This window comes from Culex pipiens, chromosome 1 (assembly GCF_016801865.2).
Source record: "Culex pipiens pallens isolate TS chromosome 1, TS_CPP_V2, whole genome shotgun sequence".
Lineage (NCBI taxonomy): Eukaryota > Metazoa > Arthropoda > Insecta > Diptera > Culicidae > Culex > Culex pipiens.
In genome coordinates, this window is record NC_068937.1 from 45,260,288 (window position 1) to 45,287,718 (window position 27,431).

Below are 27,431 nucleotides of genomic sequence, written 5' to 3' on the forward strand. Positions count from 1 at the left end.
ATACACTATTCCCACCCCACGTACATCTTCTTTTTTAATTGGTGACGGAGAATCTTTAATTTGTATCCTCTTTTTTTCTTTCTCTTATCATTTACCAAACATTCTGTCTTCACCCCAAAAACCACGCACAATTTTCAGGTTCCCCCTAAGTCGGTAGTTGAACCGCCGACTACCGCCGTTCCTCAGTCTAACCTTAACGAACCTTGCACTAGTAGTAGCACCTTTGGTAACAACCCTCCGGCACCTCCGGTAGAATCCGCCGAGGAGAAGGCCATCCGCGAGAAAATGCTCCAGAAGCTTAGCGTTCGCGAGCAGTGGTTGCACTCGTCGACCCCGTCGCCACCACCGCAGGGTCCTCCGACTTATGGAGCCGCCGGCGCCAACACCACCCCCGTTGGCACTCCTCCCCCAAGCGAACCCCCAAAACCCAAAACCTCCTTCTTCGGTGGTCTCATGAACAGTCTCAGCACACTCATCAAGTCAGACAAACAGCAATCGCCGCCGAAACCGTTGCAGTCGCCACCCAAAGATTCACCCCCCGAGGTCACTCCGGTCGTAATTCCACCCTCGCCTTCCCCATCGATTCGCCGACTTGCCCAATCGTCACCCAAACCTCCCCCGTCGCCGACTCCGTCCCTGCGCCGCCAGCACCAAAAACAACCGGAAGTTCCGGGTTCGCCAACCCCGTCGTTGAAGAAGCACCGCAAGCACAAACCCGCGACTCCCTCTCCGACACCGTCCACCGCTAGCCGCGTCTCTTCCTCCGGACATCCGGACGATATCGCGTTTGAGGAAGTGTTCAAGGAGGATCTTAAGGAATGCAACAGCAGCGGTCGAAGCACTCCGCAGAAGCAGCTGAAGCGTCGTAGTCGACCGAAGGTTCGTGAAGAGGGCGAAGACGACTTCCTGGAGAAGATAAAGCAGGATCAGGCCGCGCTGGATCGGCGCATGAAGAAGGTCGACGCGCAGAAGTTTAAGAGTAACATGCAGTCGATCAAGTCCGCCGTTGAGGGTCCTCGTATCGTGGGCGTCAAGAGTGAGAAGGACGTGTCCAAGTTCTTCACCGGGGCTAAGGTTGAGGCGAAGCCGAAGCAGCTTCCGAACAAGGACGTGTCCGCTTTGCAGGGTGTCAACCTTGCCAAGTACTTCCCTAACGCGAACCCGGCACCGACAACCAGTCCCAAAGCTAGCGCGACTCCGTCGTCCGTGTCCAGCGTTGAAGGCTCCCCCATGCTTACCCGCAAAAAGTCCAGCGAGGTCGATCTGATGAAGTACTTCGGTCCCAGCACGGCCAAGTCCTCCCCGTCAACACCGTCGTCCCTAGCATCGCCAGCAATCTCCCGCAAGAACAGCGTCGAGTCTCCAGTCACCGTGCAGAAGGCTCCCCCGAAACCCACGGTCAACCTCGCCCCCAAACCTCCAGTCGTTCCCCTTCCACCCAAGAAGAACATTCTGGCCTTCCAGCCGATCAAAAAGTCCTCCACGGAGTCCACGATCGCACCTGCGCCGCCGTCCCCAGGTCCAACTAAAAACGCTCTCGCCTTCCAACCCGTTGCCGGCGGCAAGACTCCTCCGTCCCCGAAAGCCGCACCCAAAGCAAGCAGCTCGCCTCCCAAAAAGACCCCCACAACTCGCAAATCTCCCGACGACGACAAACTCTTTGACGACCTGCTCAAAGACATCGACAAGTCTCCGCTCCCCGCCAAGAAACTAACCAAGACTTCACCCCCAACTAAAAAGAAGACTTCCGATGACCGCGTATCGCCAAAACCGGTCAAAAAGACCAAACCTCCCACCCCCAAGCGACGCTCACCCGACCTAGACGAACAGCTGTTCGAGGACCTGCTCGGCGACGTGGACGACTCCGCCGTAGAGAACTTTGAAGAAATCGTAGGTCTCCCCAAGCCAAAGCAAAGCCCAAAACCTACCAAGAAGAAGCTTTCCCCCAAGCAGTCCCCGAAGCCGGTGAAAAAGCCCACCGCTCCGGCGGTCCCCAAAATGACCGTCAAACGACCCCCCTTCAAGATCACCGTACCCGTCAAGATGCAGGAAACGCTGGAGGAGATCTACCTCGCCAGCTTGTCCAAGCTGGACACGCGGTCCGCTTCCTCCACCAGCTTGAACACGATCGACACCCCGATCAAGAGCAGCTCCGAGCAGGACCTAGGTAAGGTGGACGAAGCGTTCGAAGCGTTGCTGCAAGAACCCACCGTCACGACGGTGACGGAACCCATTACAAACCAGCCCTTTCAGGCCCCCCAGCGCAAGCGGACATCACCACCGGCTGGCGCCGAAAGCGGCGCGAAAGCTACTAACGAAACGAGGACAGCGGAGAGGACCGTGGTGCCGCAGGTGGTGCCGATAGCGCCTGCGACGCCCAAGGTCACGAAGAAGAACGTCGAAACGCCCAAACTGTCAACCCAAACTGAGTCAAAGCAAGCCGCGGAATTGCCGAAACCGGTGCAGAAGTTCCCGTTGAAGTTGAAGCAAGCTGGTAGCACAACATCGCTGGATAAGGTCGCGGCTGTTCCGAAGAAGATCGATACGGGTTCAAAACCTGCCACACCCGTAGTGGCGAGGAAGGTCAATAGCTCACCCGTTGACAAGGTTGCCAAGTCGGAAACTGCTTCTCCGATCCTAATCAGAAAGAACGTCACTTCGGAACAGCTACCAACATCGGGAACACCTGTTCTGACAAGAAAAGCTACCAACTCGAATCTTCCAACCGCGGTTACCAACGGCGAAGTTGTACCAAAGTCAGCTCCAGCAAACAAGGTAGTCAAAGAACCGGCAACACCCGTTGCAAGCAGAAAGACCGACACAGCTACCAAGCCTTCTACTCCCATTGCGGCCAAGAAGATCGTCCCGCCAGCTTCAGCGAGCGTCAGCTCGGTATCCATCGAAGCAACTCCGATCACGACAAAGACGATCGACAAGACGGAATCTGTCAAGCCCGTGTCGGCTTCGCCGACACCCGTTTTGACAAAGATCGATACAGTTAAGGAACCGCTTGAACCAGTAATCGAAGCACCCAAGTCTCCTATCGAGGAAGAGAAGCCGAAGCAGCGAAAACTATCGTCCGACGAGGTCTGCTTCGAGGAGCTGCGCAAGAAGCACGAAGCCGCTTTCCGCGGCGAGCTGGAGCAAGCTGCAGCTCCCGTACAAGACCTAGTCGACAGCAAACCCGTTGACGTTCCGCGCACCCTTTCCGAGTTCCGCAGCTCGATCATCTGCAAGCCTGCACCGGTGCGCTCCGCCCAGCAGGACGGTCCGGCTTCTCCGGTGAGCGACAAAATCAACGAACTTGTCGCGGAGATCATGCCGGGAGCGAACCTGGACGACATGATCGACGACGTGCCGGTGCCGGTCGAGCGCAAAAAGTCCTCCTTCGCGAAGATGTTCCACAAGCTGCAGCGCGCCAACACGATTGCCGCGATGGAGGCGTCCTCGCTGAAGCCACTGGCGGCGAAGCCGAACGACGCGGAGTACAAGATCGAGGTGATCCGGGAGACTCCGGCGAAGAAGGAGTCTCCGCAGCCGGATCGCATGAAGATTAACCTGGAGCGAAGCGCGCAGATTAAGGAGCAGTACGCGAAGCAGAAGGCACCGTCACCGCCGAAGGCGGCCGGGAAGGTGACTGCTCCGACGGAAGTTGGAAGGACAGGTTCGTTCAAGATTCAGTCGGCGCTGCCCAAAGTGGAACCTGTTGAGAAGCAAGAATCCGCTCCAGTGCCAGCGGAGAGAAGATCTCCGACAAAGAAGCAGCTTCCGACGACACCGAAACCTCTGGAAAGAACAGAATCGCTCAAGGTAACGGCTTCTTCAAAGCCGGCACCGGCTCCGGTACCGATGGAAAGAAAATCACCGACAAAGAAGCAGCTTCCGAAACCACTGGAACGTACAGAGCCTCTCAAGATAAACGTAGTTCCTGTTCAGAAGCCGGAATCGGCTCCGGTACCGATGGAGAGAAGATCTCCGACAAAGAAACAGCTTCCAGCAACTCCAAAACCACTGGAACGAACAACTTCCCTAAAGGTAAACGCAGAATCCGCACAGAAGCTTGAACCTGCACCGAAACCGATGGAAAGAAAATCTCCCAAGAAGCAACTCCCAACCCCGACAAAGCCCTTGGAACGCACAACATCGCTACGAGTTACCGCGGAAGCACCAAAGGTAGAACGCAAACCGTTCCAGCTGCCAACCACGCCCAACGATATCGATCATCAGCTTAGTATTCTGAGCCGCGAGCCAGGAAGCTCAGCCAACAAACCGTTCGTCGTCGACTTTGACGATCTGCTTGACAGCGTGGAAACGACGGAAGTGGTGAGCTTTGATGATCTGCTCTCATCGGATGATGAGAAGCCGATTAAGAAAATTCCGAAGAAGGTTGAGACTGTTCCAAGTGTTCCGAAAGTGGCTGAGCAGAAGAAACTTCCAGCGGAGAATACGGTGAAGATGGTTCCGACTGTTTCAAAGGTAACAGAGCAGACAAAGCCGGTACAGAAACTGGCTGTAACTCCAGTTGTTCCGAAACTTCCTGAACAAAACAAGATCGTGTCAGTGGAAAAGAGTGCAGTAGCTGCTGCGGCTCCTATCAAGGTGACGGAGAAGAAGCTGGAAGCTTCCAAGACTGAGCAGATCGCACCGAAGATTCCCCTCTCCGAGAAGGAGTTCACGCAGGCAGCTCAACAGCTGACGGACAAGTTCTTGAATGCACAACCGAAGAAGATTCCGGAAACACCAAGCGAAAAGAAGGACTTGAAGGCTGAAGCGATGATGACGGTTCTGACGGAAGCTACGGACATCTCCGTCAAGGAAACCGACTTGTTCGACTCGCTGTGCGAGACACTCAACCAGGACGGCAGCTTGATCAGCAAGTCTACGACATCGCTCAGCACGCTGCCGGACTTGGTGAGCATGACCCAGAAACCTGCGATCGAGGAATCGAAGCCACTCAAGGTGCTCGACTACACGGACAAGATCAAGCAGATCGCAAACCACGTGCCGCAGGAGATTCAAGTGTACACGCTGCACACGGAGGAGGACAAGCCGGCTCCGCAGCCTTCCACAAGTGGAGTCACGAACAACTATGCCCACATCCTGAAGGACATCACGTCCGGTATAGTTGGTTCCAATTTGGACATGTCAGTTACGTACGAGCCGCCTCCGGCAATCGACCACAAGCCCAAGTCCGACTTTACCACGTACAAGCAGATGCTGCAGGAGAAGTCGCAGGAATCGCCGGAAGCGTCGTCCCAGCAACCCCAGCGACCGCTTCGGAAGCCGAAGCAGATCGAGCGCAGCGTTTCGCCGGTCGTGGCTAGACCGTTCGACAACTCGATCTGCGTCAATCCGCGCAGGGCTCGCAAGTCTCCGAGCATTGAGAACATTGCGATAGAGCAGGTGTTTGTGAAGCAGGATGACAAGGTGATCGATACGTTCTACGTGGTGCCGGAGCAGTCAAGGCAGCTGAAGCGTCGCTCCAAGTCGTACGATCGGCTGGAGGTGCCGAGCAGCTCGAAGGCTAGTGCCAGGCAGGCGAAGCATTCGCTGGATGAGCTGCGGGATTATGGATTTGACATTGAGCCGCCGTCGACGGTGAAGCACCTGGTGAATCCGCGGTTGCGTCACTTGGACTTTGAGGGCTCGGACGAGGAGCTGTCGAGCTTCAGGGAACCGAAGCGGTTTGAACGCGTTCGGAAATGTAACTCGACGACAGATACGTCCAAGTTGGACGTGGAAGCGACAAGGGTTGACATCGATCGGGAATCGCCGATCCCGCGCAGCACGGACTTTTCCAAGTGGGAAGCGATCCTCGATCGTGGCGTTCCGTACTACAAGGAGCAGAAGCATCAGAAGAAGGAGGACGTTAAGACATTGGAGCGGAAGCTGGAAGATTTGAAGGTAGAACGGAAGCCGCGCAAGCGGTTCCCTGCCAAGACGACGATCCCGAAGGATTACGATCCGCAGGAGTACGTTCCGAGGATCAATAGGAGATTCGAGGAGCCGGATTCGGATCTACCCAAGTGGTACGATCCGGACGAGTACGTTCCGAAGGCACAACGTGGCAATCCCATGTACGAGACCGAAGTCCCGGTGTCAAGATCGCACCGTGCTTACGACATGGAAGTTCCCACTAATAGACCACAGCGAGTGTCCGCTCATGATATGGAGATGCCTGTGAGCAGACCCCAACGAACTTCCGCTCACGAGATGGAGGTTCCGATCAGTCGCGTTGGTGGCCGTTACTACCACGAGCCGATGCATCTGGAAGACTACCCGGTGTCGCACACCCTTCCGCGATCAAAGACCGCGGCTCACATCCCGTACAGTTCGGTTTCGTCTCGATCGCACGATCTACCCTCACGGGAGATCACCAAGACCCAGTACTCGCGTCGTGCCAAGGTAGACAACAGCGCGATCGTATCGCGCAGCCAACGACTTCACGAGAAAGCCAACAAGTACATCCGCTCGCAAATCTCCAAGAACGACCCGAACCCCTACATCCGTGAGCTCGCAGACACTGACGACGAGGACTTCCATCTGCCAGTTCCCTCCTCAACCGCGCACAGAACCCCGATCACGACCTCCAGCTCGTACCATCACCCCATGACGTCGTACGGTTCGTCCGGCTCGGCCGCGATGAGCCGTATCACCACGAAAGCCATCACCCAGCCGTCCCGAATGACCCATTACGCCCGAAAGGACACTCCGTCCTCTGCCGGCGCGTCCTCCTATCGCCGCGGGGGTGAATCTTCGAACCGTCGCGATAATTGCGCCATTTCTTAAAACGAGCACACTCTCAGTCATATCCCCACCACATCAACCTTTCGACGAACTCATGAACTTCAAAATTACGAACATCCCACTGAGACCCACGCAAAACTGTACATAGAAAACGTAGAACTTGTTTGCACCCACGCCCCCTTCGCACCTCTACACACCCCCTGACTCCTGGATTTTGGGTACGATTTAACGAGAAGGAACTTACAAGTCAAGATCAAGTGATCGCAAGAGAGAGGTAAAGAGATCTGCTAGCGTGTTTCGGTGTGATTTTGATGTGTTTTTTCTGCGCTACTGATAACTGATAAAACATCGCCACCGCCGTATTGATGTCGCAGATCGTCGTAGTCAGCGCATTTGGAAATGCGATTTGAACACTACAACCGCTCTGTGGCGAATTAACCCGTTAAAGGCTGTGAATCTGGCTAGCTGGACAGAAACTCTTTTAAAATTTCTTTAAACATATATTTCCAATAATTAGCAGGCCAGGCCTACTGCGTAAAGTTAACCGCAAAGATAATCGTGGTGATTATTGCACTCGATCGTAATATTTCGATCGCAATTCGACTCGCGATCGCGATTTCACGATTGTAAAATTTTGATCTACCACCGACATTTTTTTGGATCTTGACTCTTTTTAATTTTTAAAAAAATTAAAAACATAAAAAAATTCGAAAAATATTAAAAAATTTTTTTTTTTCAGAATTTCAAAATTTTAATAAATTAAAAAATATAAAAAATTTCACAATTTCTGAAAAACACAATTTCTATCATATTTTTTAAGATTTTTTTAAATTTAGATTTTCAAACGGAAAAACGAAGTTGACTTTATAGCTGTCGGCCACCATTGATAGTACCAACCACTAGTGTCTTCCTTTTTATCTACAAGGACTTCGCCGCCCTGGGCTCCTAAGTGTATGAAAGTATGGTACGGAGCGACGGCGCCGAATACCCATATTTACACAAAGAATTTTAGAGCGCCCGCCGCGGGATTCGAACCGGTGACCTCTGGATTGTGAGTCCAGTGCGCGGTCCGATTGATCCACACGGGTGGGGCATTTAACATTTTTAAACCTTCTGAAATTTTAGAAAATCTAAATGTTTAGAAATTTTGTTTTTTCTGATTTTTTAGAATAATTTTCAGTTTTTAATATTTTTAAATATTTAGATTTTTTAATTTTTTAAATTGTTTGATATTTTTATTTTTTTGTTTTTTTTTTGGAAAAAAAATAAAAATTAATTTCCAAACATTCAAAAATTGCAAACTTTCAAAAATATCAAGGAATTTTATTATTTATTTAATGAAAAATACCTATATATTTCAAATTTTTCAAAAATTAAAAAATAATTAAAAAAATTAATTGTTAACAATTTCTAGAAATTCAAAATTTCAAAAAAATAATCTAAAAGGTTAAAAGATACAAAATTTCAAAAATTAAAAAAATACTTTTAATGTAGGTATTTTTTATAAATTCATAAAAATAAAAAAATATTTCCAAACTTCCAAAATTTTTAAACTTTTAAAAATGTCAAGCAATTTAATTTTTAAAAAAAAAAAAAAAAAATCTAAAGAATTCAAAATTTGAAAAAAATAAAAAAATATCAAAACAATAATTTTTTGACAATTTCCAGAAATTTAAAACTTCAGAAAAATCCAAAAGTTTAAAAAATAAAAAAACATCATTTTTTGAATCTGTAATTTTTTTGAGAATTTTAGGAATTAATTTCAGGAATTAAATCAAAAAAGTATTAACCTCTACTTAAACGTATCTCTTTGTTTTTTTTTTATTTTATAAATTAAAATATTATTATTTTTTTTGAAATCTTTAAATTTTTAAATTCTTAGAAATTTTAGATTTTTTTAATTTTTGAAAATTTTGAAATATTTAGATTTGTTTAATTTTTGTAAAATTTAATATTGTTTGACATTTTAGTTTTTTTTTTGTATTAATTTTTATTTTTTTTTCCAAAATAAAAAAAAAACATTTTTTTTAAAATATCAAGCAATTTCAAAAAATTTAAAAATTAAAAAAATCTGAATATTTCAAAAAATTTTAATGATTTTTACATTAATATTATTTAAAATTTTGTTAATTTTTTGATCTTTAATTTTTTTATTCGATTTTGTGTTGTTTTTTTAAATATAAAACTTTTAAAATTGTTTTTTTTTTAGTTTTAAAACATGTTAAAAAAATTGGAAAACTTAAAAATATCAGAGATTAAAAAAATTTCAAAATGAAAAGAAATTTTGATTTTTTTTAATAATTTCAAAAATTTCAAAATATTATAAAAATAATACCTCAAATTTTATTTTTTGAAAATATTTGATATTTTAAATAAAGTTAGAAATTTTGAATTTTTAGACATTCACATTTTTATATTTTTTTTATTTAAATTTATCATGAGGTCATGATAAAAATTAATTAATATTTTTTTTATTGATGATTGATTTTTTAAAATATTTTTAATTTTTTTAAACATTTTGAAGTTTTTGGAATTAATGAAATTAAAAAAAAATATACAAATTAAACCTATCTATTTAATTTTATTTTTATTTTTATATATTTAAAAATAGTTGAAATTTTTGAAATATTTAGATTTTTGCGTTTTTCTTAAATTTTTTTTTATTTTTGTTTTTTATTTTTATTTTTGAAGTTTTTATCATGAGTCGAGCAATAATGATCGAATGCAATAATCACTACGGATTCGTTGAAACTGGTTAACATTCTATCTTATCGAAATCAACATGAAACTTGACAACCTGATTCACAGCCTTTTCTTGAATTCTCGTCATTAACCAGCAACAAACAGTCGAAAATCACGTTGATATTGACAGTTTTTCAAAAAGCTCATCAGGACTTTTCTTTGTATAGTTGTGAACCATTCGCTCTGCACGTCGCTGTACAAAACCACGAAATTTCATGAAAGCAACACTTTAAAAATCAATCAACTACTAAACAAACAAACAAAAAAATCAAAACTTCTTTCGATTAAATCGTACCCGAAGGCTTACTTCTCGCTGCGCACTAGTTTAACGTTGACGACGCCGTCACTAATCCCGTCCATGCTGGCTCTACCACCTAAGCGTTCTTGCTTCCTAACCTCAAACCTGCCCTTTTTTGGAAAATTTTACTCCCCTCTCAAGCAATTGTTTTGTGTTGTTGTTCTTCAGTTTGGTCTGTTTTTTTTTTTTCGTTGTTGAAACTCTCAACACTTGCCGTGAAGCAGCTTGCAGTAACGCTTCTCCGCCTATTTTTTCCAGGGCGGTTCCGACTCGGACTCCAACTCGGAGGAGGTCAACTCGGCGACGGAGATCTCGACGGACTCGGAGTTTGACCAGGAGCCGAGCCACCACCGGCTGCCGCCGCGCATCTTCATCGACGATACGCACCTGCGACGACCGGCTAAAGTACAGGTAGGTTCAAACGAATGCGCCACTCGCGCCACTGTTGCACAAACTCGCCGCACTTTTTCATGTTTGACAGTTTGTCAAACTCGCAAACTTATTTGCGGCAATCCCAAGGACGTATTAGACTACGACAAACATACTGTTTGACAGTTTGGCAGTTTGCCTGCTCTGTTTGTTTGCCTGCATTTGTTTGCAGAAAAAGCATACATTTGGCTATGTTTACGAGTTTGGCAAACTGTCAAACACAAAAAAGTGCTAGTTTGTTTGTTTGCCATAGTCTAATAGCTCCTTCACAAACAACTCAAAATGTATTCTGCAAACAAATAGTGTGAAGGAGCCATTACACTACCGCAAACAAACAAACAAACTCGCACTTTTTCGTGTTTGACAGTTTGCCAAACTCGCAAACTTGTTTGCGGCATTGCCGCGTTTGCTCACAAATGTATGCAGGACGACTTTTGTACAAACAAATCCAGACAAACTGCCAAAAAGTGCGAGTTGGGTTGTTTGTTTGCCGTAGTATAATAGCTCCTTGAGTTTGTTTGTCTGTTTGTCATAGTCTAATACCTGCTTAACCTAAAACAACCCAACAGGTTAAGCAGATGACGATCGACAATGGCGTCCGTCAGCGTCGGCAGTTCTCGGCGACGACCAACGTGCGAAATCTCGCGGACAGCAAGCAGCGATCGCCCGGTGACGACGATCCGTACTACAAGCGTGACATCCACCTGGAGTTCAAACCGCTGATCGAGGTCGATCCCACGATCAAGCTGAGCCAGAATCGTGCCCCGCTGTCGATCCCCCGACCCGGGGACTACGCGCTCAGTAAGACCGCCAGTACCGAGGGGATCGCTTCGAAGAAGAGTTTGGAGCTGAAGAAGAAGTATCTGCTGGGAGAATCTACGGCGGGAACCGGGGTGCTCAAGAGCGGTTCCGCTTCGGCGCTGGACTCCAAGTTCAAAAGCTTCCACTCGAACATTACCGAGTGCCAGAAGCTGCTCAATCCGGCGCCGGAGATCAGCCCAACGATGCAGACCTTCCTGCAGAAGACGTCGGCTCCGGCAGCGACATCGCTGCTGGCGCTGCGCAAGGAAGCCATGCTGACTGGTCGGCATGAAGAGAAGGAGAACGTGTACGACGGGAAGATCGCGCCCAAGAGGTATGCTGAAACGGTCAACGCAACGCTGGTGGAGAACAAGCTGAACGAGCTGAAGAAGGAGGAAGCGAAGGAGAAGAAGGACGATCGCCCAAACAACAACAACGAACGACTGATCGAGACGATCAGCTTGATCACGCCGGAGAAGGAGTCGAGAAGGGTGGAGGAAGAGCCAACGGAGCAGAAACCGATCGTGGAGGACGGCGATCGGATCGTGGAGATCAAGAACATCTCCAACCTGAAGCACATGTTTATCGACTTGACGTCGGACTCGCCAAACTGCGATCGATCGCTGGTGGAGACTACGCTGAACTTTAGCATGACTCCGCCGTCGGCGGCTAAAGGAACGTCCGTTCAGAGCAATGGAGAGCTGAAGAACAACATCCCGGACATTATCAGCAGCATCAAGATCGATAGCAACGAGAACAAGGTGGAGGAAGAGGAAGAGCAGGAGCGTACGCGAAGTCCAGCGCACGAGACTTCCATTCAGGTGCCGGAAGTTCCCTGGAATAAGGAACAGGAAGACGAGGAGGACATCGATTCCGACAGCATATCGGAATCGAGCTCCAGCAGTAGCAGCAGCAGTACTTCGAGCGTCGATGACATCCCGCACTTTATCCTGGACTCGACGACCAGTCCGGAGACGCAGAACGACGAGCGGTTCGTGCCGAGGGTTGAGGTGCGCGATACCGCCGGAGAGTTGATGCAGATCGACAGTCTGATGATCATCGACGGGAAGTACATCGGAGATCCGGAGGATCTCAAGCTGCTGGAGGAGCTGCCACCGGATACGAAGATCGCCGCGAAGCTTTCCCAGCAGGAGATGAATCTGGACAGTATTTGTGTGCTAGAGGAGAAGCTTCCAACTCCGACGGAGGAGCGGAAGCTTCCTCCAATCCCGCTGCCGGTTCTCGAGCTCGAACCCAAAGAGGAACCCGTCGAGCAGCCGGCTTCCAAACCTTCTAGTCCCACCCAGCCAAAGCCGGACCTCAAGTTCGACACGCGCAACGAAAACAAGCTGGACACGCTGAAGAACCTGCCGCTGGTGCTGGATCTCCAGCCGCAGAAGCCACGCAACCTAAGCTTCGCCGCGAACCGCAAGTCACCGGAAACCGACGCGGAAAAGACACCGCTTGCGCCGTCCCAGCTGCTTCCGCAGCTCGCCAAAGCGGAAGGCTCCGACTCGGAAACGGAACTTACGGCGCAGAACCTGACGGAAACCGAACTGTCCGACTGGGCGGCGGATGACGCCGTGTCGGAGAACTTTGTCGACATTGAGTTTGCGTTGAGCTCGAACAAGGGCACGATCCGGCGGAACAAGCCGAAGCATGGCCGGCTGCAGCAGAAGAAAGTGATCGCGGCGGCGCCGTTGGCGCCGGTGGAAGTTCGCCAGCAGGCTTCCGAGGATGGAATTATGAAGAACCTGGCGATCGAGGACATTGAATTTATGGACACTGGATCGGAGGAGGAGAGCTGCATCGAGAGCTACTCCGCCACGAATCGGGCGATGCTGAAGAACCGCGGTTACGTGGAGTTTGTCGATCCGAAAAGCTCCAAGCCGGCGACGTACGCGATGGGAAACAGCTACGGGCAGTTGCCGCAGTCGAGCAAGCCTAAGCTGGTGGAAGCGATCAACAAGCAGGTCGCCGGGGTGGACTACATCGAGCAGGGAGCGTACCTGCTGAACAGTGCCGTGGCGGACGATTCGAAAACGCCGATGAACGAGGAACCGCCCGCGAAGATCACGTTCAGTGCGTTGGCGGCGCAGAACAAGGCGTTGCAGCAGCAGCCGCCGCCGCAGCAGCTGGATAGCTTGAACGACATCGAGGAGGACAGCTTGTTGATCGTTACTTCGTCGCAGGGAACGGCAACGACTACGGAGGAGAGTGAAGCGCCGACGATCGTGGCTCCGGTGGAACGAACGGTGGGCAGTGGAAGCAGCGGTCGAGGAAGTGTGAGTTCGTTCAGCTCGAAGCAGTTGGAAGGGGAGAAGTCGGGAGGGAGTCCGGTTCGGAAGGTGTCAACGGAGTCGAGTTCCGGTGGAAAGCGAAGCAGTCTGGAGAGGAATATGAGGAAGGACTCGCTGAAGAACAACATCGACGACATCGGGTACGATGAGTACGTGAAGCGACTGCAGCAGAAGATCGCACTGATTAGCAGCGCTCGAGATTCGTTGGAGGTTAAGAAGAGCAAGCGAAAGTCGTCGAAGGGAGACGCCGGCCTGGATGAGGCTTCGGTAGTGGAACCAGTGAAGAAGCCTGCCGCGGCGAGCATTTACACCGAACAAAGTTCACTCGAAGTGCCAAAGAGCGTGGAGAAGAAGATCGAGGAGATCACCAAGGAGCGCGTCAAGCAGAAGGACATCATTCACGATCTAGTCATGGACAAGCTGCAAACGAAGAAGCAGCTGAACGCGGAGAAGCGCCTCAACCGGAGTCGAAACCGGAACAACGTGCTCCCGGGAGTGTCTCCGGCGACTCCGAGCCATCCTACGCCAGCACATCCACCCGAAGGATTCCCCTCCTATCAACCCGTCGCCAGCGATCGTCGTAACCGCATCCTCGACAGCAAGGAAACGACCTTCGTCCAACCAACCCCGCTTCCCATCTTCCCCAACAAGGAGAACATCGCGTCGTTCGCCACCCCAGCAAGCTACCTGCAGGCAACCCCTCGCACGAACGCCAAGAAACCCGCGGAAGAAACGCTCACCCTGACCGAGCAACTCCGCGAAGAAGCCCGCGCCCGTGCTCGTCTCAAGTCCAACCAGGACCTCGGCCTCTCCCCGGAAGATCGCGTCCAGCTGCTGCGCAAAAAGTTCCACATCAACCTGCGCGAACTCAACGACCAAGATCCGAACAAGTGCGACGACACCAAGTTCAAGGAGCGCTCGACCAAGCTGATGACCTCGAAGAGCGTCAACGACGTGTCGATCCTCAAAAACCTCAGCAACGATCCGGACTTTATCTCGCCGGCGGACGAACCCCTGATCGGGGCCAAGCTGCAGGACTACGTGTCCGACCCGAACCTGGTGCAGAGCCCAACGGTAAGCCATCGCCAAACAAACATCTCCCTGAAACTCACTTGATTTTTTTTCAGACCGGTTCCAGTGGCGGCGCCGGCGACGAGCTGCGGCTGAGGACGCGCAGCAAGTGCAAGGACCGCGAGCGCCGCAAGAGCATCATCGAGAAGGTGTCGGAGTTTTTCAACAGCAGGAAGAAGACGGAAGTGCAGACTGGTGCGTCATCCGGCAGTAAGGACTCGTCGCCGACCAAGAAGGAAGGCGGCTGCGGAAGTGGGAATGAGCTGGCGGTGCCGAACAGTGCGAGTAGTTCGACTAGTGGCGGAGGAGGATCAGGAGGAGGTGTGGGATTTTTGAGGTTCAAGATCTCGCCGAAGCTGAAGGATAAGTCCAAGGTGGGTACAGGTTGAAGTGGTGGAAAACAATTTGGTGGTGGGAGATTTTGTGATATTCAATATCTTTTTCTGTTTACCTCTTTCAGTCGTGCTTTGATGTGAGGAATATGGGTTTTGGTGTAAGGATTTTCTCTTTTTTGGTTGATTGTTGTTTTGTACCTACTTAATATTTCTTTTTTTCTAAGTTTAATTTTATGACAAGCACTGTTTTCTCTGAGCACAGTAACTAATTTATGATTTCCTTCGATTAGTTAGTCCCAAAAAACAATGTTTTTTTTTCTAAAAACTTAAAAAATTATTGGTAACCCGAGCAGACAGAAATAACTTGGGAATAACATTTTTTGATATTTGAAAGTACTAGGCCAATAACATTTTATCTTATTTATAACAAGATTTGTTATTCGTCGTTTTGAAATTTTTGTTATTGGATTGTTATTGTAATAACAGACTAATAACACTTTTACTTATCGTTCGAACAAATCTTTGTTATTATTTTTTGTTATTTTAACAACTAATCCGATTATTCCAATAACAGTTGGAGGTATTCTTCCATAACAAAAAAATGTTATTCCAAAGTTGTTTTGGCCTTCAACCTATATCAGAAAAATAACAAATTTTGTTATGATAACATAAACTGTTCTTTAACTCTTATGCAAAAATTGATTTTTCAAGAAGATTTCATAACACTTTCTGTTGTTTTAACAGAATTTGTTATTAAAATGGCATGAATTTTGTAATTACCGTCTGCTCGGGAATGGATGTTCAATTAATACAATACAATTTGAAATGCATTTTCCTGCGTTTATAATCATATTTAGCATGTTTGAGCTCGCTTGAAAATAATTTGATTTTTTTTGTGGAATTCCTAGTACAGTGAACAAATTTTGTTCGTCACTTCTTAGAAATTTTGAAACTTATTATTGCAAAACAACTGGACTGGTGTAAAATGCATTTTAAAACACTTTTTTTTTATTCAAATGTTGATAAAACTATGGCCTGTATTTTTTTTGGTCATTCGGGTGACCTACGCTGTGTTAGGGTGGTCCAAAAATTGTTATTTTCGTTGATTTTCCCAAAAACCACTTTTTTTTTTCAAAAAATCATAACTCTGCCATTTTAACCAATTTTAGCTTTCTTGGGCGCAAATGAAAGATGACAATTTTGACTTCCAAGAAAAAATAATGTGGAGTTTCAAAAATCTAGCCTAACATTTGAAAAAGTCTTATGAAAATATCAAATGCCGTTTTGACGGTGTCTGGACCAATTAGCATATATCTGAAAATATTTTTAACGGATTCCTCTGAAAATTTTACATAACATCTAAAATTGGGCGAGGTTCATTAACAGGATTCAGAGATATGATTTTTTGAAAATAAAATCCGGGTTTTCCGACGCGCCGTCTTTCTTCAATAAAACTGCGATAACACGAAAATTTCAGAGATGACCTATACATGTTAGGGTACCAAAAGTTGCGTATTTCAATTACAAAAATTGATACCCTAACATGTATATGTCATCGCTGAAATTTTCGAGTTATCGCAGTTTTAGTGAAAAAAGTTGATTTTTTGCCGATTTCCTCAATTTCCCGTTTTCGCGCGCGGCGCGTCGAAAAACCCGGATTTTATTTTCAAAAAATCATATCTTTGAATCCTGTTAATAAACCTCGCCCAATTTTGTATATGTTATGTAAAATTTTCAGAGAAATCCGATAAAAATATTTTCAGATATAGGCTCTTTGGTCCAGACGCCGTCAAAACGGCATTTGATGTTTTCATAAGACTTTTTCAAATGTTAGGCTAGATTTTTGAAACTCCAAATTATTTTTTCTTGGAAGTCAAACTTATCATCTTTCATTTGCGCCCAAGACAGCTAAAATCGGTTAAAATGGAGCAAAGTTATGATTTTTTGAAAAAAGTGGTTTTTGTAAAAATCGACGAAAATGGCAATTTTTCGGACCACCCTAACACGGCGTAGGCCACCCTAATGGCAAAACAAAAAAAAAATACGGGTCTAATTAATTTGGCTAAGGAACCCCAGAAAAATTTTGAGCCAAATCGAAGCACTTTTTTTTTTTCTTTAATTTTCATATGGAACTGCTGTATTTTTAATTTGATCACCATCGCACAGTGGGCAAAAACGGGTGAAAAAACGGATCTTTTGATGCCGTCAGTTTCTGCCTATCGAAAGTATCATTTTTAATGTAAAAAATTACGAGGAATCGATTGGTGGTACTCTCATTAGCGGCAAATGACGGGAAGTGGTCCATTTTACCCCATTTTGCCTTTTTTAGGGTGTTTTTCTCGAATATCTTCAACTGCCGTAGTTTGCCGCACTTCTAAAGTATCTTATTTTATGTAAAATATCACGAGAAATCGATTGGTGACACTCTCAATGGCGGCAAGTGACGGCAAGGGCCCATTTTGCCCCATTTACCCTTTTTGTATGTGTTTTTCTTTAATATCTTGAATTTCTGTAGTTTCCTACAGTTTTAAAGTATGTTATTTTACGTAGAAAATCGCGAGGAATCGATTTGTGACATTTTCATTGGCGGCAAATGACAGCAAGGGCCCATTTTGCCCCAGTTACCCCATTTTATGTGTTTTTTGTCAATATCTTTAATTGCCGTTGTTTTTTCACTTTGAAAGTATACTATTTTATGTACAAAATCACGAGAAATCGATTGGTGACACTCTCATTGATGGCAAATGACGGCAAGGGCCCATTTTGCCCCATTTAACCCTTATTTATGTGTTTTTCATCAATATCTTGAAATTACATTATTTCTTACAGTTTAAACATATATTATTTTATGAAGGAAATCATGAGGAAACGATTAGTGGTGTTCTCATAAACGGGAAACGATGGCAAAGGCCCGTTTTGTCCCATCTACCCCATTTTATGTGTTTTATTTAATATCTTGAATTGCCGTGGTTTCCCAAAGTTAAAAAAAAGTGGCGTTCTGATAAACGGCAAACGACGAGAAGGGCCTATTTTACCCCATTTACCCCTTATTTATGCGTTTTCTTTAGTATATTGAATTGCCGTGGTTTCCTAAACTTTAAATAAATGTTATTTGATGCAGAAAATCACGAGGAATCGATTGAGAACACTCTAATTTGCGGCAAATGGCGACAAGGTCTCATTTTGCCCTATTTATGTTTTTTCGTGAAGATGTTTTTTCGTGAATATCTTGAACGTACTGTGCATTGTACAATAACATTCTTGTAAACTTTATAGGAAAACACGTCACGTTTAATATATTGACTAAAAATACATGAAATGGGGCAAAAAAGGCCCTTGTCGCCATTTGCGTTAGTTAGTTAGAGTTGTTCCCAATTCCCAATCGATCTCACGCGATTTTTTGTATAAAATAACTTTTTTATAACTTTGGGAAACCACGGCAATTCAAGATATTAAATAAAACACATAAAATGGGGTAGATGGGACAAAACGGGCCTTTGCCATCGTTTCCCGTTTATGAGAACACCACTAATCGTTTCCTCATGATTTCCTTCATAAAATAATATATGTTTAAACTGTAAGAAATAATGTAATTTCAAGATATTGATGAAAAACACATAAATAAGGGTTAAATGGGGCAAAATGGGCCCTTGCCGTCATTTGCCATCAATGAGAGTGTCACCAATCGATTTCTCGTGATTTTTTACATAAAATAGTATACTTTCAAAGTGAAAAAACAACGGCAATTAAAGATATTGACAAAAAACACATAAAATGGGGTAACTGGGGCAAAATGGGCCCTTGCTGTCATTTGCCGCCAATGAAAATGTCACAAATCGATTCCTCGCGATTTTCTACGTAAAATAACATACTTTAAAACTGTAGGAAACTACAGAAATTCAAGATATTAAAGAAAAACACATACAAAAAGGGTAAATGGGGCAAAATGGGCCCTTGCCGTCACTTGCCGCCATTGAGAGTGTCACCAATCGATTTCTCGTGATATTTTACATAAAATAAGATACTTTAGAAGTGCGGCAAACTACGGCAGTTGAAGATATTCGAGAAAAACACCCTAAAAAAGGCAAAATGGGGTAAAATGGACCACTTCCCGTCATTTGCCGCTAATGAGAGTACCACCAATCGATTCCTCGTAATTTTTTACATTAAAAATGGTACTTTCGATAGGCAGAAACTGACGGCATCAAAAGATCCGTTTTTTCACCCGTTTTTGCCCACTGTGCATCGTGTTTCCCGGACATGTTTACATAATAATCAATGCATATCTCAAACTAAACCAAACCATTGCCGAGGAACTGAACTTCAAAACTAAAAACTTTCTTCGAAGTTTGGTCTACATCGGTGAAGGTCGAGTCCAAAAGTGTACCCAGTTGACACGGAATGACTCAGATGTGTAATGCATTTCGCAACACATTTTTCATTAAATCATTGATTCCATGAGTTGCAATTCATATTCTAACATTTAATTAACCCATATTCTGCCCATAATTGAAAATTCGGCTATTATGCCAAATCAAGTATTCCGAGAAAAAACGCGTTTTAGTGTTTGTCACAAAATCTCCGTCAAGGCCATTTCACATAAGAGTGGCATATTAGCCGTTTGGGTTTTCGCATCGGCAGCCAAATCTAAACTAAACTATTTTAGGGAAATTCAAGTTTCAGAAGATGCGTTGGAATATTCTCTACCACCTGGTGCTAAGATTTCATTTTTGCCAAAAGTGGATATAAGCTATTTTTTTTTTCAATGGTGGCAGTAATGCAAATTATGAAAATTTGAGTATTTCCAAAAAACATGGTTTTTATGAAAATTTGAGTATTTTACTAAAAAAATCCTAAAAAAGTGAAAAGGCAAAAACAAATAATATAGTATACAAATTGAAATTACGAGCCATGGTTTCAACATTTGAATGAAAAAAGTGATTTAAAATGCATTATACACCTGTCCCGTTGTTTTGCCATCATTAGTTTCCAAAATATCTAAGTATTGACGAATATTTTATTTTTTGTGAAAAATAAATTTTTTGCGGTGCTGTGTATTGAAATTTCATAAAATTTCAAAACATTTTTAAACATTTAAGGCATTTTAGGTTGTTTTCAGATGATTAGACTGATATTTTCATAGAAATTTTGAAGTTTTTTGGAAAAATATTTTTTTTTAATTTTGAAAGGGGGGGGGCGGGGGGGCGACATAAACTTTGAAAAATATTTGCAACGGCCTAATTTACAAAAACTAACTCTTACAAAATTTTGCTTCGTTTGATACCCATATTGCAAACTTTGAAAATTTGATTATTTTAAAAATATATTTTGTGATTTATTTTGAGTATTATGCTTTGAAATTTGCTACATTATCAAAAAATATATGCTTAGTGAAAGTATTGAATATTTAACATGATTTGGTTGGTCAAGTAAATTTTAGATATTTTTAAAATGAGTTATCGTTGATAAGGTTATCGCCGATAAAATTATCGAAATAACGATTGATAATCCTTATCGTCCCGACGATAAATTTATAGATTAACAACCTTGGTTTGCATTGTTCTCATATTACAAATTTGAGTCTTAAAAAATATAGTTTTTTGTAAAATTTTAAGTATTTTCAGGCAAAAATCAAATGCTGTGCAAATCTATAAAACAATATGCTTAGTATGATTATATTTTTTCTGTATTTTCAAAAAGTACGGTATTTGTGAAAATTTGAATGTTTCACAAAAATAAAACTTGAAAATTGAAATAAAAATTTGTATTTTCAACAAAAAAAGTTCCATCGAAATGTATGGAAAATTACCAATCATTGTATACAAGGGTGACAATAAAAAAACCAACAACACGGATCTTCTTGCACCCATCGACAAAGTTGTAGGGAATTGAATTTCCTACTAGAATCTCACACTTGAACAAATTTGGGCAAGACCTGCGCAACCTGTTTCCAAAATCCTGAAACGATGTTTTTCCCCATTTATTTTGCGGTTTTCCCCATATAAACTTCAACGATCAATAGCAACTCCTAAACCACAACCGATTTGGCTCAAAATTGGCACAGTTACTTGTTTTTGCCTAAAGAATCCATCTTGAGATTTTCAAAATTTTCAATTTTTCTTGTCACCCTCTTGTATACCCATATTGTAAAAAAAATATATATTTTTCATTAAAACGGAGTTTTGTGAAAATTTTTAGTATTTCACAAAAAATATTATTAGTATCGAAATGATGGAAAAATTTCCGGTCATTTGATATTAATATTGTAAAATCTGAAAATTTTGAGTATTTTTGGTGAAAGTACGGAATGTATAGAAAATCCAGCGTATTATATAGATTTTCGCATGTTGTTAGAATACTTAGAATTTCACCTGTTTTGTTAGCAAGTTAAAGATTCCACAAATCTAAATTTTCCTAAAATATAATATCTCCTTTTTTCTGTTGCAAAGCACAATGCAGTACTTGTTTGGTAACTGGGCTTTTTTAATGGGCTCTTAATATTTAACTGGGGTTTAAAGCAAACAAGTTAAAAAAAAATATGACAATTCAAAATCAAACAATTTCAATGACATTTTTTTTAAATGCTTTTAAGATATTTTATGTTACAAAATTATGATTTTTTTATGTTACTGTAATTCAATTTGTAGTAACTTTACCCAAAAGCACTAATATCTATAAGATTTATTTTTCCAATTTAACAAACCGCTCAAAATTTCTACATTCTCATAACATTTTCCCCTTTCCCATTCCGCCCAGACCAAGGAAGGTTCACCGTACGAGCGGTGCGCCTCGGAGGACTGCCTTAAAAATGCTGCCACCACAAGTTCAAACAACACGACTACAACAACGGCCGCCGGAACCACAACGACCACGTCCGGCCGGGACACCACGACAACTGGTTCCTCGCCGACAACGGGCGGCGGTTCCTCCAGCGGCAACCGCTTCACCCCGATTGGGCGTAAGGAGGCCGAGGAGCTGGAACCGCCACCGATTCCGCCACTGCCCCTCAACTACCAGCGATCGGATGGTGAGAGAGTTGTTTAAGTTTTTTTTAGGAAGAAGTTTAATTTGAATGTTTTTGTAGACGAAAGCTGCACCACCAACGAGCCAAAGAACGAACTGAAGAAGCTGCGAGCAATGTCCAAGGCATCGCGTCAAGCCGAATTGAAAAGGTACTCACAAATATTCCTCAATCAATTTCTACCACTAATCACGCCTTCAACCCCGCACAGACTGAGAATCGCGCAGGAGATTCAGCGCGAGCAGGAGGAGATCGAGGTCAAGATCAAGGACCTGGAGACGCGCGGCGTCGAGATCGAGAAGGAGCTGCGCGGCGAGAGCGAATCGCTCGAGAAGAACATCGAGAACCTGGGCGCGAACGACGAGGGCCTCGTCAAGGAGTGGCTCGAGCTGATGCGCAGCATCACGCGGCACAAGGTGCGCGACGAGGAGCTCACCATCCGGCAGCAGGAGCTGCAGCTCGAGCACCGGCACGCCCAGCTCAAGGAGGAGCTCAACATGCGGCTGTCGTGCAGCAGTGAGTGTTGAACCTCTTGAATTTTGAGTATTTTCAAAACACTGTTTCCATTTTCAGAACTCGACAAAAACTCGTCGGACGTCGCCGCCGAGGGTGCTATCCTGAACGAGATGCTGGAGATTGTGGCGAAGCGGCAAGCGCTGAGGCCCTCGCTGGACGCGGCCGCGGCCGCTGCGGCGGCCTCCGTTGGAGGGGTGGCGGCAGCAGCAGCACTTCCGCCACGGTCCAAGGACGTAAGCGATGTAAGCACTGATGAGCAAGAACTCGAAGAAGAGCTAGAAGCGCTTGAAGATGCCGGAATCGAGCGGGATTGTGTGGCCGTAGCTGGTAGAGCTAGCACTAGTAGTGGTCGTAACAGTAGCAGTAACCGTGAGCGTTGTTTGAATAACCGTAGCAATAATAGTGTTGAGAGTGGGCGCTGGCAGGGAACGGCGGCGAAAGTTGATGGAGGCCGTGGGTTCGCCGCCGTGCCCTGCTCGGTGCTGCTCGGTTTGTTGTTGTTGTTAGCTAGTTTGTACTATTATGAGTTGTTGCTGGAGTGTTTTAATTTTTATTAGTTTGTAATTTATTTGCATGCTTGTTTTTTTTTACATTGAATTTGCACACTGCATTTACTAGGGTTAAGTATAATTACACGTTTGAACTTATGTTTTATAGCAACTGCACTTTTGTAACATTTTATCATATTCATTTCACTTCATTCATTTTTCATTACTTTTTCAGCTTCGAATCCAAACGGGTTTCATTTAGAATTACGATTTCTTGGATCTGCATCATCCCAAGCAATTTCTAGTTACCAAAATTATTAACTGTTGTTTTCTCAAATCAAAATTATAATTTGCTAAATGTAGACAGCTGTCAATTAAAGCTAGTGCGTCCATCCCGGGAATTCCCGGGACAAAAATCCAGGGATTTTTCTAAAACCGGGAATTCCCGAATCCCGGGATTTTTTGTAATTTGTCCCGGGAAATCCCGAAACCCGAACAGATGGTAATAACTAAATTCATGCCATTTCAATAACAAATACTGTTAAAATAACAGAAAGTGTTATGGAGTATTCTTGCAAAATCCAATTTTGCATAAGAGTTTACTAACAGTTTATGTTATCATAACAAAATTTGTTATTGGTATGATATTGATTGCAAGCCAAAACAACTTAGGAATAACATTTTTTGCTATGGAAGAATATCTCAAACTGTTATTGGGATGTTCGGATTAGTTGTTAAAATAACAAAAAATAATAACATAAATTTGTTCGAAGAATAACTAAACATGATGTTAGTCTGTTATTACAATAACAATCCTATAACAAAAAAAAATCATAACGGCGAATAACAAAACTTGTTATAAATAACATAAAATGTTTTTGGCCAAGTATTTTCAAAAATCAAAAATTGTTATTCCCAAGTTATTTCCGTCTTCTTGGGAATTGAAAAAAAACAAATGTTGGTCTGAAAATTCAGATTTGGTTGTGAAAATAGATGAACAGTTGAATACATAGTAAGCGATACGAATTTCAAAGCATTAAAACCACAAAAAAATCTAAAAAAAGAGTATTATATTTACTTATATTCAGGATATTAAATTTAAAAAAATATCCTATTAAATTATTTTTCATCAAATACCGGCAAAATCTGGGGCAAATCAGGACAAATGTTACGAATTAAGACAGCTATTAAAGCCATTTTTTGCATAATGACTTCGGTTCAAACATGAACAGATCATTATAATTCCTAGTATTCGATTTCCAATTATATTCCTCTAAAATCTCCTGTACCTATTCAGACTGTAGTCCTGATTTTCATCAGTTGGCGGTAGTAACATAAAAATAATTTGTAAAATATGTTTAATATAAAACAAGAAATTCAAAACTTATCTAAAATTTAACATAGGCTGGAATCATTTTATTTGATGTCGCTTATTGTTTTTTCAACTTCGTTTTTTTATTGTTTTTTTAGACATTTTCAAAGAAAAATTTCGAGCTTTTGTAGTCATGTCATATAAAAAATATATAAAAGAAATATATTCATTTAAAACACTTATTTAATTTCATTTGAAGTGTAGATTGTCACTTATTAATATTGTTCTGCTTATTCTATGATTTTAAGCTTGAAAACATATCAAATATTATGAAAACATAGATTTTATGACAGCTTTAAAAATTTCCCGGAATCCCGGGAATTCCCGGGATTTCAAAAATATTTTTTCCGTTTCCCGGGAAATTCAAAACCCGGGAAAATTGGACGCCCTAATTAAAACATTTTTATACATTTACATAATCATTAAAAGCTTTCTTGTTGGTCCATTTCCCATATTTATATAGTCTTTTTATTAAAATATTACAAATCAATCATCGTTATGGCTCAACGGAATGGTCTTTCACATGCCTACCCAACGATACCCGGGCAGACGATAATAACAAAATTCATGCCATTTCAATAACAAATACTGTTAAAATAACAGAAAGTGTTATGGAATCTTCTTGAAAAATCCATTTTTGCTTAAGAGTTTAATAACAGTTTATGTTATCATAAAAAAAATGTTATTGGTCTAATATAGGTTGAAGGCCGAAACAACTTTGGAATAACATATTTTGTTATGGAAGAAAACCTCCAACTGTTATTGGGATGATCGGATTAGTTGTTTAAATTACAAAAAATAATAACAAAGATTTGTTCGAAGAATAACTAAAATTGTTATTAGTCTGTTATTACAATAAGAATCCAATAACAAAATATTCATAACGTCGAATAACAAATCTTGTTATAAATAACATAAAATGTTATTTATTGGCCTAGTATTTTTTTGTATTTATTAAGGACCTTTTAACTATGAATCTTTCGGGTCCCCTAGTATTTTTAAATATCAAAAAATGTTATTCCCAAGTTATTTCCGTCTGCTGAATGTAGTTCCGAATACAATATTCATCGTGGCCAACGACTTCCGGTTTTTTTTCAGAATATAGTCGTGATCGTGTTGTGCTATGAGGACGCAATTTTGTGCAGCTTTCAGTGCCTCACCTTTTGACCTTCAAAGGTCCCAAAAACCGTTTGGCCGAGCTACCGTGGCCGTGAGGTTACGGGTTTCGTCATGTAAGCGGAAGGTGATGGGTTCAATTCCTGTCTGGCTCGGCAAAGTCAGATCCCTTCAAAGAGTAAATCTGCTCACTGGGAATACTGACCGGTAGGGGTTTCGACTAGCGGCGTGCTGGGTTTCCAATCCAGAGGTCGTGAGTTTGATTCTCGTACCGGGATGATGAAGTTTTTTAAAAAAACGTAAACCCCTTCCCACCCAGAGCAAATTCTGTTCTATTCTGTTAAGTCACAAAAATAAAAATTTTGACATAAATTTTAAAAAATATTTGCAGCGGCCTAACTGGATCGACCAAATTGGATTAATTTTGAATGGTTATATGTTAACATTCCAAATAAACAAACGCAGGTTGAACCAGGTTAAACAAAAATGCATGGTTGCAGAGAAATGAGTTTGAATTTTTTTTTTTTTTTGAATTAAATATACTTTATTGAATCTTTCTTATAATAATTACATTTGGTTTACATAATAAGTGGTCAGCTGTGGCTCTTCAGCTTTAGTTTGCTTTTCGTGATTTAAACACTGTTCATATTCATAACTTTAAAAGTATATGATTTATCATTTTTGTAACACTAGGTACAATGAAGAAAAAAAAAATTAAGAAAACATAACCTAACCTAAAACTAACTTAATCTTACCATAAACTAAACCAATCCTTGAATCAAGGGGTATTCAGATATAGCACATTTTTCCCTGAATTTCAAACATTTTTCTTGAATCTTCTGATCCAACATTTTTACTTCTGCTAATTCATGAACCTCACTTGATCTAGTCCAGCCAGGAACATTCGAAACCATTTTGAGTACCTTGTTTTGGACACGCTGGAGCTTCAATTTATGAGTTCTAGCGCAACACTCCCAAACAGGTACTGCATACTCAATAACGGGGTAAATTATTTGTTTGTAAACTGCTAGCTTATTTTTCAAAGATAACTTTGATTTTCTGTTAATTAAAGGATACAAACACCTGATGAGAATGCTGCACTTGTTCAATATTTTATCTACATGCTGTCGAAACAATAGTTTCGAGTCAAGTATGAGACCTAAATATACAACTTCCTTTGACCAGGGTATTGAAACATCATTCATTTTAATCAAAACATCATCCTTTGGGACAAATCGGGCCGATTTGGAAAGTGGAAAAATGATGGTTTGAGTTTTGGCTGCATTTATGCGAATTTTCCAGTCGCCAAAGTATTCGGAAAGAACGTCAAGACCCTTCTGAAGACGGCCGACTAAATATCTGGTTATTTTACCCTTATAAATAACGGCAGTGTCATCAGCAAAAAGTGACAACACACCATTACCAGGAAGAGTAGGCAAATCAGATGTAAAAATATTGTACAGAAGTGGGCCAAGAATACTTCCTTGGGGAACCCCAGCATCAATGTTGAATAATCCAGAAGCAATCCCATTCAGAAAAACCCTGAACGATCTCTCCGAAAGATAGTGCTGGATAATTTTGATAAGATACATTGGAAAACCGTATAAATACAGTTTATGTATCAAACCATCATGCCAAACATTGTCAAAAGCCTTCTCAACATCCAACAAAGCCATAGCAGTTGATTTAGACTCAAGCTTGTTCTGCTTGATGATTTTAGTTACTCTCGTAAGCTGATGAGCAGTATTATGCCCCTTTCGGAAGCCAAACTGCTCATTCAAAATTATATTATTATCGTTGGTAAAATCCAAAAGCCTTGAATAGATGACCTTCTCAAAGAGTTTGGACAGACTACTCAAAAGACTAATGGGACGATAACTTGTTGGCGATGTTGGATCTTTTTGAGGCTTCAAAATTGGTATGACTTTGCCCAGCTTCCAATTGGTGGGGAAGTAAGCAAGTTGTAAACATTTATTGAAAATATTGGCTAGATGTTGAAAGAACTGATCACTCTGTTTTTTCAACACTAGATTAAAAATGTTATCAAAGCCAGGAGCTTTCATATTTTTCATTTGTTTAACTGCAACTTTGACTTCCTCACCAGAAACATGGGAATCTGCAGGAAATTCAAAGGTAGAGTCATTGATTGTTGAAATACTATTGGCAACTGATGTTTCTTTACGGCTGGTCATGGA

At 42.7% G+C, this 27,431-nt stretch overlaps 1 protein-coding gene across 3 annotated transcripts in view; it reads left to right on the forward strand.

Annotated features, from left to right (window-relative positions):
* LOC120426071 (F-actin-monooxygenase Mical) overlaps nucleotides 1–26,562 on the forward strand; it is a 127,581-nt gene extending 101,019 nt beyond the window's left edge. For 2 of the 3 annotated variants that reach the window (XR_008211723.1, XR_008211724.1), the window contains 2 exons: nucleotides 139–7,021; nucleotides 10,046–10,184. Coding sequence is in view for 1 of the 3 variants with exons in the window: in XM_039590757.2 (XP_039446691.1) it covers nucleotides 10,046–10,198; nucleotides 10,786–14,391; nucleotides 14,445–14,762; nucleotides 14,849–14,881; nucleotides 21,480–21,750; nucleotides 21,808–21,895; nucleotides 21,956–22,260; nucleotides 22,318–22,817 (5,274 nt within the window). In the remaining 2 variants the exon portion in view is untranslated. Of the gene's footprint in view, nucleotides 1–138; nucleotides 7,022–10,045; nucleotides 10,199–10,785; nucleotides 14,392–14,444; nucleotides 14,763–14,848; nucleotides 14,882–21,479; nucleotides 21,751–21,807; nucleotides 21,896–21,955; nucleotides 22,261–22,317 lie in introns of those variants that run through there. The other variant, XM_039590757.2, reaches the window with a different exon arrangement.
* The last annotated feature ends 869 nt before the right edge of the window (nucleotides 26,563–27,431 follow it).